General features: G+C 48.7%; 1 protein-coding gene across 1 annotated transcript; it reads left to right on the top strand.

The window, feature by feature from the left end:
- Nucleotides 1–6571: 6571 nt before the first annotated feature.
- On the top strand, nt 6572–8322 carry LOC120671479 (U-box domain-containing protein 21-like). The gene has a single exon (XM_039951811.1). It carries the CDS (start codon nt 6787–6789, stop codon nt 8122–8124), a length of 1338 nt encoding a protein of 445 aa, XP_039807745.1. The 5' UTR covers nt 6572–6786; the 3' UTR covers nt 8125–8322.
- The last annotated feature ends 3632 nt before the right edge of the window (nt 8323–11954 follow it).

The following is an 11954-nucleotide window of genomic DNA, read 5'->3' as shown; positions in this document are numbered from 1 at the left end:
TTTTAATCCTCTACAACTTTTATTTTGGCCAAACTTCAAGTTGTTATATGAAATTTGGAGTTTTAGCGGGTCAAACTAGAGTCAAAATCATTCAGCAAGTAAACAGTAGTCTCCAGTGCTTCTACTGTGAAGCTCTCGACGCCCATACCGCCGCTGGTCGCCGGCGAGCACGTCCACGCGTCGGCAATCGCGCTCGACCTCGGCGTCTGAGCGCCGCTCTTAGCCACGCGGATGCCTCGAACCTTCCCGTCCTTCCCTTCCATCCCCATCCTCGAGCTCGAGCGGAGCTAGGTCGAGCAGAGTCGCCGCCGTCCGCCGCGCCGGCCACTGCTCGCCACCCCGCCTCGATTCGTCGCGCCCGGAGCCGCGCAGACTCGCCGTCCACCCACACCGACCATCCGTGAGCGCGGCCGTGCACAAATCCGGCCGAAATCAAGCTCAGACCACTGCTCGCCATCACCGTCCGACCGCCGGAGTTCGCCCTCTCGTCGATGACCCATCTCCGGCCCTTCCCCGTCCAAAACGAGCCCCCGGTGAGATCCCTTACGACCTTCTCTCGCTCCCCGGCCTTTTCCCCACCCGAATCCGCGGCCGCCGCCGTCGAATCCCTGCCGCGCCGCCGCAAACGCGCCGCCCGCCGCCTGCGCACGCCGCCGGCTCTCCCTGCGCCTCCCCGTGCGTCGACTCCGCACGCCCTAGGGCCGCCTAGAACCCCTGGCCGCGCCGCCGCCCGCCTCCGCCGCCGACCGGCCCTGGCCGGGCTAGAACGCCGCCGCCGCCGAGCGCTCTGCCTCGCGCTGTCGCGGGCCATCACGCGCGCGCGTGCCCTCCCCTCTGCACCTTCCCTCTGCGCGCCCCGCCCTGCGCCTGCCTCACCGCCCCGCCCTGGCCAGACCGGGCCGCGCCGCTCCGCCGGCCGGGCTCCGCTGGCGGTAGCGCCGCCTCCGCCGCCGCCGTGCCGCGGCCTGGCCCTATGCGGGCAAAAGCAGGGGAGGGGGTGCGCCTGGGAGCTGGGCCGGGCTCCCTGACCAATGGGCCCCGGCTGTCAGCGCCCCCCCTTTAATCTTTTGTGTTTATTTCCTTTATCCCGGCTGAAGATTCATAATTGCCTAGAAATTCACAGAAAAATGCAAAAAATGCCAAACCAATTTTGTTAGGGTTCTAAAATCACAAGCTTCTGAGGAAAAATACTTGTGCCTATGTTTTGTCACTTTTTCTGTGATGAAAATTCAGTTTGCGTTTAACCTAGTTTATTTAATGACGGTAGTTCCATGGCTCTAAAAATTATGAAACAATTTGCAGTAGCTTACTCTTGGTATATGTGGTTCACTGAAAAAGTTTCAGGTGCATAACCTTTGTGCACTTTTGTGGAGCTATTTTTGCTTGTTTTCCTTTTCTAGGGCTAAAAGAAATGATTTTCTTTATCTGCAAGTGTTAGTAATTTATTTATGCACCTCGTATCAGCAGCTTTTCTTGTTATCAAAGTTTAGCTAATAGATCTCTGTGGCGTGTTAAGTTTTGATCTTTATTTAGTTCCTAGCTTCATTTTATTTCCTTTATCCTTTTGGTAATTGATTAATTCCATGCATGTGTACCTTAACAACATAAACTCCGGTTTTAATCCTTGCTGCTCTAAGCAAAGTTAGTAGTTGTTTTTGGAAGGAAACACTTCAGGTTAATTTGTGTTGATCTTTTCATCGCATCGTAAGTGCTCATGCATTGCACTGTGTTCTAATTGTTGCATGGCATATTTTTATTCGTGTAGACGCCACGAGCGAAGCTGTCCACGAGCTGATCGCTGAGCCGGTCCAGGAGCCATGAGCAGAAGAGCCGCAGAAGGACGCCGTTGAGCCCGCTCCCGAAGTTTTCGTTAACCCCGCTGACCTGCAAGGCAAGCCCCAGAGCATAACCATAATTTAAATTATTCAATGTTTATTTAAGTATTTGTGCATTTAAGTTTTAGGAGTTGTATGAAACCCTAGTATGCATGTTCTCCCTAGGTACCTATGAGTCCATACTAATGTGCAGGTATCGTTAGCTATGCTCTGCTAAGTAGGATTTCGGTAGAAGTCGAGTGATTGCTGTCACTCGCGAGTCTTAGGATCTTGTTTCCTTAGCTTTGGCTTTGAAATGAGTTGTTGAGTAAAGAGAACTGGAGACCGGGAGGAGATGAGTTGGATGAATGGTATAGAATGGATGAAAAGAAATCTCCGCCTGTGTCGATTGAGGACCGTTCCGTTGTTGGCAGTGCTGATCGAGGATTGAACAGTACTAACCACATACCGGAAGTAGGAGGTAGTCGAAACCGGTGAGCTGTGTACCACTTTACAGCGGTGATTTGAATTCCGTCATGCTACGCTGGGCGTGGGAGTTGGCGGGTGTTGGATAGGATGCCGCCTCCGGGTTCTCCGGGAGTTCACCGTGAGGGGCCCATCACCTGGGTTTTAGCAAGCATAATTCAGATGCCGTGGTAATGATGGAAACAGTTGACGCGCGTGACTCAACGGGGTTTACATGCGTCGTGTGAGTTAGGTCCACATTGCAAGGTTAAATCGGATCGATTCGCCGTGACTCGCGGTTATGAGAGCCTTGATCTCTTTGTCACATCGTAGTAAAAATTTGGAATGATGATGATATAATGATGATACTCTGTAAATATTGATATGATCAACCATGCTTGCTCTAGATGTCAGGCAAATCTAGTTGGCACTTGATAAACTTAAATTGAGCTAAAATATTGAAAGTAAGGATTCATTAGTAGTAGCCTTTCAGCAAAACCAACTCCAGAGCCGAAAAGGTTTGCATGTCTAGATAATGGGCTAAGTATACCCAAAGTCGGGTAAGCCTTGCTGAGTATTAGTATACTCAGGGTTGTTGTTGAAACCTTTTAAGCAGGTTGTGTTCCCGCTGACTTCGAGGAGATCTGTGCGTCCTGGTTTGGACAGCCGCTTCCTCCGGGTTGGACCATCGAGTGGGCCCCGTCTTCCCCGTGAAGATTGGACAGGTTGGCATCACATCGGTGGGCAGGATGTTGAGCTCACCCTTTTATCGTCGTCGTGGCTATCGTATTGTATTTCGAACTCAATTTTAAACTTCCGCTGTGCGTTTGAACTCTGTTGTTTGTATTTAAACCTTTTATGTAAAACCGGTGTTGTAAATTAATTTGAATACTTCTGTGTGCTGGTATCACCTGTGCTCGTCTTCGTACGGGTCTAAGTGCAATTGTGATCCTAGAGTACAGTAGTTTAATCGGGATTTTACCCGACAGCCTGTCAGGTTACACCATTTTAAGTGCACAGTAACTTGATTAAGTATTAAGATGATGGTTAGTGCATTTAAGCCGGTTTAATTTGGACGGTGCTGCTACAACGGGCCGAGCTAGTTCGGTCACAATAGGGAGCGGGCCGGGTGGTGCTTGGGCCAGACCAAATTGCTCGTGCTTAGGCCGGGCCATCGGGCTACGGGCTGCATGGACATCGAGCCCGCCGCTGTGTGTTATACCTTTTTTTGGCCAACCTCGTGGCCCCCATTGCTACCTTACTCCGGAGTTCGTTTCTTCCCTCCTTTTTTATTTTCCAAATTAAATTTAACTAATGTTAACCTACGGGTAATATAATAGACCTCGTCCCTCTAGGTTGGTAAAGTAAGTCGTTTCGGACATCTAAAAACAACTTTGACCACTATTTTTTGATATAAAAAATTAATATAATATATATATACACAAAACTACAGGTCAAGATGAATCTAATTATATCGCCTTCATATTTTCAAACTCAACACAAACAATTTATTTATGGTTAAAGTTTAAAACGTTTAGCTTAAGACAAACTCAAAACAATTTCCTTTACTAATACAGAGGGAGTACATAACAGTACCAACTTTATGCTCTTTCACTTCGTGTACAGGTCGTGTCGTGATCATGAGAGGCATTAATTGTATAGAATTTGATTAGGATTCCGATTAATTTGTTCGGATAGAAATTAGAATTGCGATTGATTTGTTCAGGTTCCGATTAGAATTCGACTGACGAACCAAAGGAATCATTGATTGCTTTAGAAATAGTAGAGATAGAGATATAACAACAACTGTACTATCTACTATATGCATTATCAATATATATATTTCATGGTGGATTCAATGAAGTAAATTTGGTATTGTAAATATTATTACTTTTTTCTATAAGTTTGGTTAAAGTTAGATAAATTTGACTTTGGACAAACATATGTAATAAAAAACAGAGGGAGTATTGATTTGTCATCGAATACTACATGAATCAGTTTGATGCCCTACTTTAGTGCTCGAAATGGAGTTTTAATAAATCCACCTTTTCTAAAGCAAAAACATGCTTCTTCCGTTTTGCACACGGACGGACCCACCAAAAGCATGCCACATGCCCACACGCACAGGGCGGCAGTCCAAAAGGATCGAATGAGGATGCGAAGACAATAACAAAAAAAAAAAACTTTCATGGACCCGGCCAGGGAAAGAAATTGGATCGAGCAAGACGTAAGCACTGCGCCAAATTTCTAAAGCTGTCCATGGTTTGCCTCCAGCTTGGAGGAAGAGTCGGTCAGCAAGGCAGCAACCTTGTTAACCAAGGAATACCGGCACTCCGGCTTGTGTCAGCTAGCTCAGGGATTAATTGTGGCACAAAAGGCACATGACCGACCTGCGTGCTCGATCGGTGGATCCAATGAGGTCGCACCGACCACACCCGTCACGTAGTCAAAGTCGACATTAGACCAATCTCCACAAAGGTTGAAAGTTCCGTAACACTAAATTCTATGCAACTTCATCAATTTTGCTAACATGACAAAAAGAAAAAAAAATTATTAGATGAGAGAGGAGTTTCATCTTATAAAATTTACTCAGCACAATTACTGAATTCCCAATCTTGTTAACTGGACTATAAAACTGTGTACTGAGACTTAGTCGGCACGCCAATGCAAATACTGTCAAATCGGTAGCATCTCTATTACGCCTAAGCTCGGCAGAAGTGGCGAATTAGGCAGAATGTCCAAGCTAATGCTTTATTAGTTAATTAAGTATATCTTTTTTCAATTACACAGTAAAACTGAAACACTCACAATGAATATATCATCACCCCTATAAACGCACGTACCCAAACTCTACCCTATGAGTATCTTTCGAAGACTTAGCTGATAAATTCTCAAGATTGATTAAGTCAACACAAATATCTCGCTGTTGACGGATATGTCGCCTACCATTCAAAGCACAATACTATTAAATTCTAGAAAATTTGACCCCCCGTGTTACAGAATATTCGATTCCATGGAAAATCGAACCCAGAATCTGATGTGTTACTTTGACTTATTTGATCACTAGGTTATCAAATGGCTCGGAGACATTGCACATCGGCACCTAGCTTGCTACAATTTTATTTTAACGGCTGCCTTCTTACACGCAAACAATTATGTTTCTGGAACTGTCTAATTTTTGTGCGTTGGACATTTCTTCACGATTTTTTTTTACATAAAATTTTCCACAAAATCTTTTAGAAAAATGTAGAAAAAGTTGTTCATAAAAACTTCTTGAAAATTTTTACAATGATTGAAAAAAAATAAGAGCCGTCCATCTGATAAAATCATACGGTGGTGAAGGTAGGAAGTACTAAGAAGTATCTAAAGTAAAGTGTCTGGTACTTCCAAAATTTGAGACCAAGTACTAAAAAAGTGGGACCGAATACTAATTTAATTTAATTTTTATAAATATTTTTCATAGATCAACGGGTAGAAAAAAATTCAAGGTAGAAGTAGCTGAAAGTACCCATTAATACTTTATAATCATTGTAAAAAGAGCTCTCTTTTGTAAAAAAATTATGTACGAATTCTATATTATTGCATATAATATGTATATGTATGTGTGTGTATGTGTGAAGTGGACCTGATTAGAAGAAGTCCGATCGCAAAAGAAACTTGCAAATTTTTTATGTATGCACGACAAATTAAAACATGCTGCGAAAGAAGTGCAATTGTGAGTACATAGCAGCAGAGCGAGCGAGAATACACAAACCCTTAAGTTGCTCCTTGCTTGCATCAAAAAGGACCAGTTGCATTCATTCATACGTATTCCAACTATATGCCTGGCCCATCTATTCACGGGGGAACAAATAAATAAAAGTTGGTGAACTATTGTTGCAAGTCACAAACTATTCGAGCTCTGTATGCCACGCTCATCCATACTGCAGATCCCAATTCTTTCCGGCGCCTCGGACGCAGACCCTGCATGAGGCCGCAAGAAACACACGCACAAAAAAAAGCTGCGCCGGAAAGCCGAAACGTGAGAATGGAGGAACACGGCTACGAGGGAATGCGACGCAGCGTCTCCCCCCAACCCGCGGGCCGTACGCGACGCCAGCGAGCCAACCAACGCGGTGTCGCCGTCATCGTCGTCCTCGTCCACTTGCTCCCCACCTCGTTCAACCCGGAACGTTCAACGGTCAACGTTCAAACCCCGCGACCCAGCCTCCCCTTGCAAAAACAATTCCATTCTTCGTCGGGCATCCGCCCGAGTCTCCGCCCCGCGCCCGCGCCCGCGCCCGCGTAACGTTAACCTGCTCCCCCCCCTCCCCGCAACCTATATAGCACCTCCCCTCGCCATTTTCGCCATCACCAATTCTCTCTCTTCCTCTCTCTCTCGCTCTCTTCTCAGCAGTCAGCTAAGGACATCCTCCGGTCGGTTCAACGTTTTCGGCGAGCTTCAACTGAAACGGCATCGCGGCGCACGGATTCGTTTTATTAGCAACGCTTCTACGGGAGACGATCAATGGTTCTGTCGATGTCTCGCGCGACGAGGGCCGCGTCTAGGCTGGTGCCGGAGATCCCGCTGCTGAGGCGGGGCGGCAAGCAGCAGGCGCCCGAGGAGGTGGCGGTGCCGGCGCACTTCGTGTGCCCGATCTCGCTGGACCTGATGCGGGACCCCGTCACGGCGCCCACGGGGATCACCTACGACCGGGAGAGCGTCGAGGGCTGGCTGGCGCGCGGGAGCGCGCGGTGCCCCGTCACCGGCCGCCCGCTGCGGCTCGCCGACCTGGTCCCCAACTACGCCACGCGCCGGATGATCCAGGACTGGTGCGTCGCCAACCGCGCCGAGCGGGTGCCCACCCCCAAGGTGCCGCTCGGAGACGCCGACGCCGCCGAGGCGGTGGCCGCCGTGTCGCGCGCCGCGGGGCGCGGGGACGTGCCCGCGTGCGGGGCGGCCGCCGCCAGGGCGAGGGCGCTCGGCAAGGAGAGCGACCGCAACCGCCGCTGCCTGGCCGCGGCTGGCGCCGCGCGCGCGCTGGCGGCGGCGTTCGGGCGGCTCGCGGGGGAGCGCGTCGAGGGCGCCGGCGCGGCCTCGGGCGCGCTGGGCGAGATCCTGGCCGCGGCGACCGTGTTCTTCCCGCTCGACGACGAGGCGCGCCGCTGCATTGCCTCGCCCGCCTCGCTCAAGTCGCTCGCCTCCGTGATGACCCACGGCGGGGAGCTCGCCGCGCGGGCCAGCGCCGCCATCGTGCTCCGCGAGCTCGCGTCGTCGGCCGACGGGCGCACCCTCGAGGCCGTGGCGCGGACCCCGGGCATGTGCGACGCGCTCGTCCGCCTCGTCCGGAGCCCCGTCTCCGCGCCGGCCACCAAGGCCGCGCTCGTCACGGCCTACTACCTGGCCTCCGCCTCCGACCGCGCGGCGGCCCGTCTCGCGGAGGTCGGCGCGGTGCCGGCGCTCGTGGAGCTCCTCGTGGACGCTGACAAGGGCACGAGCGAGAAGGCGCTGGCCGCGCTCGACGGCGTCCTGTGCGCCGACGCCGGGCTCGCGGCCGCGCGCGCGCACGCGCTGGCCGTGCCGGTCCTCGTCAAGAAGATGTTCCGCGTCTCCGACATGGCCACGGAGTTCGCCGTCTCCGCGCTCTGGCGCCTCTGCCGCGCGGGCGACGCCGGCGCCGCCGCGTGCCGCGCCGAGGCGCTGCGGGTCGGCGCGTTCCAGAAGCTGCTGCTGCTGCTCCAGGTCGGCTGCGGCGGCGTCACCAAGGAGCGCGCCAGCGAGCTGCTCAAGATGCTCAACGGCTCCAGGGGCAGCGTCGAGTGCATCGAGACCGTCGACTTCAAGGGGCTCAAGAGACCATTTTGATCAGCCTAGGGAGAGGAAATTCTAGCATTTCCTTTCATTTTTGTGAAGATTGATTCGACACTTAGATCAGATGTGTGGATAACAGATACTCATACAGGATGATTAGTCTTAGGAAATTTTTTGACACTGTAATTGCACATTCATATACAAAGAGATGAACACACAGGAAAATTTTAACCTTACATTTTTTTCTTGACATATCTTTGTGCAATTCTTGCTGCTTCCCAACTTATTTCAGTGCTAGCTCCAATATTCTAGTCTGATCTGAATCAAGAAAGTTAAGCGCACTGTAAGGCGATAAGCTAGAGCAGAAGAATTTGACTCTGAAGCCATCATCATTTAGCTAAAAAAAAATCCATGGCTTCTTCCGGCTGTTGCTGCCGTCCATTGTTCAGACAGTTCATACTTCAATTCATTTGATGGCGAGAGAGCTATGCTTCAGAAACACACCAAACACGTACTACTAGTACACTATCCGCGTCTTGGGTTTGATAAACCTGCTCGTTTGTGCTTTCTTCATAAACAAATGAAAGAAACGACCCAACCACCCTGTTCTTGATCCCCGGCTGCTAATGCCATCCATGCGCTCTTATTCCATTGGCCCAGCGAGCACACGATCGGACAGAATAGAACAAAACGAGCCTCCTTTTCGGCGTTCAAACTTTTGTACCTGTAAAGCTTGCTCAATCTTTTCGCTTAGTTTTGGTCTCGAATTCATTCAACGATTGCTGCTACGTTTTGGAAAACAGACGGCTGAGAAGCACGGGAAGGGAACACATGGATCACGGACAAAGCTGAATTGATCACGCATGCAGCAAAGAAGCCGTGGCAGGAGACTGATCGAAGGCCAGTCTCAATTGCTTACCCCAGCAATGGTTCAAGGAAGAAGCAAAGGTAAGGAAAATGGATCGGAGATGGCCGACGAGTCGTCGCCGTCGATCCGTGCAGTCCGTCTCGTCACGGATCCGCTGCTCTCGAGACGTTGACGTCGTCGTCGTCCTCGCCGCCGTCGACGGCAAGAACGTTCAACCTCCGCCCATCCGAAGTTCACTCATCGGCGAACGAACAAATTTTAGTTGAATAACGCGAATGAAGACATTCAACTCTGAAGACTCTGGATGGGTACGGAGGTGAGGCCAGAGAGACCCGGTCCGTCACGACACCGACAGTATGATACCATCGGTAGACCGGTAGCAGACAAGTCACAAGCGCATACCTTTCTGGCAAACCCAATGGACCGGCAAGCGGCAACGCTGACCTCTTGCCATCGGATCACGAACGAGTCGCCTGCCCTGCCACTTCTTTTACCACCACCAGTTGCCACCAGTAGAGCTCTTAGCTTGCTGGGAGGTGGCACCAACACCAACTGTGGCAAAAGGTCTCCATGTGGAACGGGAGGAAATTTTGGAGTCGCCATCGCATGAAACTCTAGCATTTTTATTTACACAGGTCGATCAGGCATCATGTGATCATGTCCCCAACTTGAGTAAGAGTTTCGGAGAAATCGTCGTGCTTCGTGTGAAAACCTTGATGAGTTCGGGACGAACCGTTTTGGTCTGTCTTCGTTTTCTCACTCCGACGGAAAGATTTGTTTTGTTGACGCTTGCTCGCGGTGTAAAACGGTGGAAGATAATAATGTTGGCGATCAAGACTTGACTAAGCTATAGTTGATGGTTGATTATTCAGATGGTTGCGTACTAAATAGTTGGTTTCAATTAGTTGGTCTAGACCGGCAAGCAATCCAATGCAAGAGGCAGATCTGTTTGGAGCTTTTTTTTCGAGTTTATTAGCTAGCTATAGTGCTGACTGCTGACTGGTTCAGCTAGCCATCTCCATCACCGCCGGCTGATGGAGCACGGCCATGGACCATGCAGACACGACATGGACGTACGTGCACATCACACTCGTGCACGTCCGTCTCACGTCTCAATGAGGATGTTGAAACTTGGCATACCCTTCCATCTTCAGCATAAATGCACGAGAGGGAGGCGCGCACTCAACAAATATCTACATCATATCATATACGGACCCATACACAGAAATATATGAATTTATGGGAACTTGAGGCTCCTTGGATCGGAGCTCAGGTACATGCTTTCCAGTAGATGCTGCCTCTGCACTTCATAATTTGTGGACACCAACGCAGGGTGTGTGCAGGCCGAATGCACCTGGAGTAAGATGCATGAGCGGTCTGCTCAGTTACCGAACTCTAAAAAATGCATTTTTTTTAAATTCGTAACTTCATTTAGAAGCAAGTTAGATCAATTTCCTTTTTCTTTTGTATATCTTTTTCTTAGCACGTCTCGTGATGATTAATACCGAGACTCCAAATTACTCCCTCCGTCCTGAAATATAAGTCACTTGAGGGTTCAAAATCTGTACCTGAATGTAAGGCATCCTAGAGTACTTTAAATAAAAAGACATGCTAATCTTCTTGGTTTTGATGCTTCTTTTATAACAAAATCAATTGTGGTGGGCCGGAGAGTAAAAAAAGGCATGCTAATCTCTTTAGTTTTGATGCAGACACTGAAAACTAAGCAATTGATTAACTAAATAATGTACTAATGAGGGGGTATATGCGTCTTTTCTCTACCTCCATAATCTGCCTCCAAAAATTTAGAATGCCCTACATTTGAGGACGGAGTGAGTAGTAGTGTATCTTTAATTCTTTATCATATAATAAACCATTGGTTTAAAAATGTGAGATAAAGTAGCACCTAGACATAGCGGCCATACTCTTAAGACCCTGTTTGTTTCCATCAATTTTTTTAGTCCCTCCCACATCAAAAGGAATCTTACTATTTAGGAGTATCAAATAAAATTTGTTTATAAAACTTTTTTTTACAGATGGGTGCTAATTTGCGAGACGAATCTAATGAGCCTAATTAATCCATAATTTGCTACAGTGATGCTACAATAACCATCCGCTAATTATGAATTAATATATCTCATTAGATTCGTCTCGCAGTTTAACCCTAGGGTTCTGCAGTTAGTTTTGTGATCAAACTTCATTTAATAGTTAATATAAATAAATATCAAGATTCTTTTTGATGTGATATAGTCTAATGTTTAGCTCCTAGAACCAAACAACCCCTAAGTCTTAAGTGGAAAAGCCTAAATGGTTATTTCGCGGAAGCTTCAGTGGTAAAGTAGAATCAATGAAGACATATATACAAAACTGCATAACTAGCGGCAGTATATCCTGTTGTCGTCTGATCGAATTTTCTTTAGCGAGCACACCATGCGTGGGAACTGATTAAGAAGTAATGGACCAAACTAAGAGCCGCCATTAGGAACCAAACCACTGCAAGGATGCAAACTCGAATATATTTTGGAATCAGATGCTGTCGCCTGTGGTGGCCCCCCTTCAGTGCGCAAACACGAGCTGATCATCCCACTGGCCTTGCTGACTCGTACGAGAACATGGAGAGAGTCTTCATCCTTTGGCTGCTTCAATGGGACCGGATCTCCAGCTGGACTGTTCGGAGAATATCTAATCAACGACCCAACAGGCGACTTGACGCCGGAGCACTTCAACATCTGCCATTGTAATGTCCACTTTGCCTCCCATGCTGCTCCCCGGCATCTTTATCTTTACTCTCTTCTATTTGTTCATTCATATTCTGACATAATACTTTTTAATATTTATCGCAGGTTGTAGGACTTCAGTCAACAAATACTCTATTCTGGCCGCGAGGAATTGCCTGTGAGGAAGGATGGACTCGGTCAGCCATGTGGCCATGGGCGGAGAGAAGGCACGGTTTAGGGTTGGGGTGTATGAATTCCAAGCAACCGCGTCCAAAGCTCGTGAATCTCAATTCCGAATTCTG

The sequence above is a fragment of the Panicum virgatum genome, chromosome 4N, assembly GCF_016808335.1.
Source record: "Panicum virgatum strain AP13 chromosome 4N, P.virgatum_v5, whole genome shotgun sequence".
NCBI lineage: Eukaryota > Viridiplantae > Streptophyta > Magnoliopsida > Poales > Poaceae > Panicum > Panicum virgatum.
This window is presented reverse-complemented; position numbering and strand designations above follow the sequence as displayed.

Bases quoted from the DNA above. Each gene is read 5' to 3' on its own strand.
- LOC120671479 (XM_039951811.1), top strand. From the start codon at position 6,787: ATGGTTCTGTCGATGTCTCGCGCGACGAGGGCCGCGTCTAGGCTGGTG.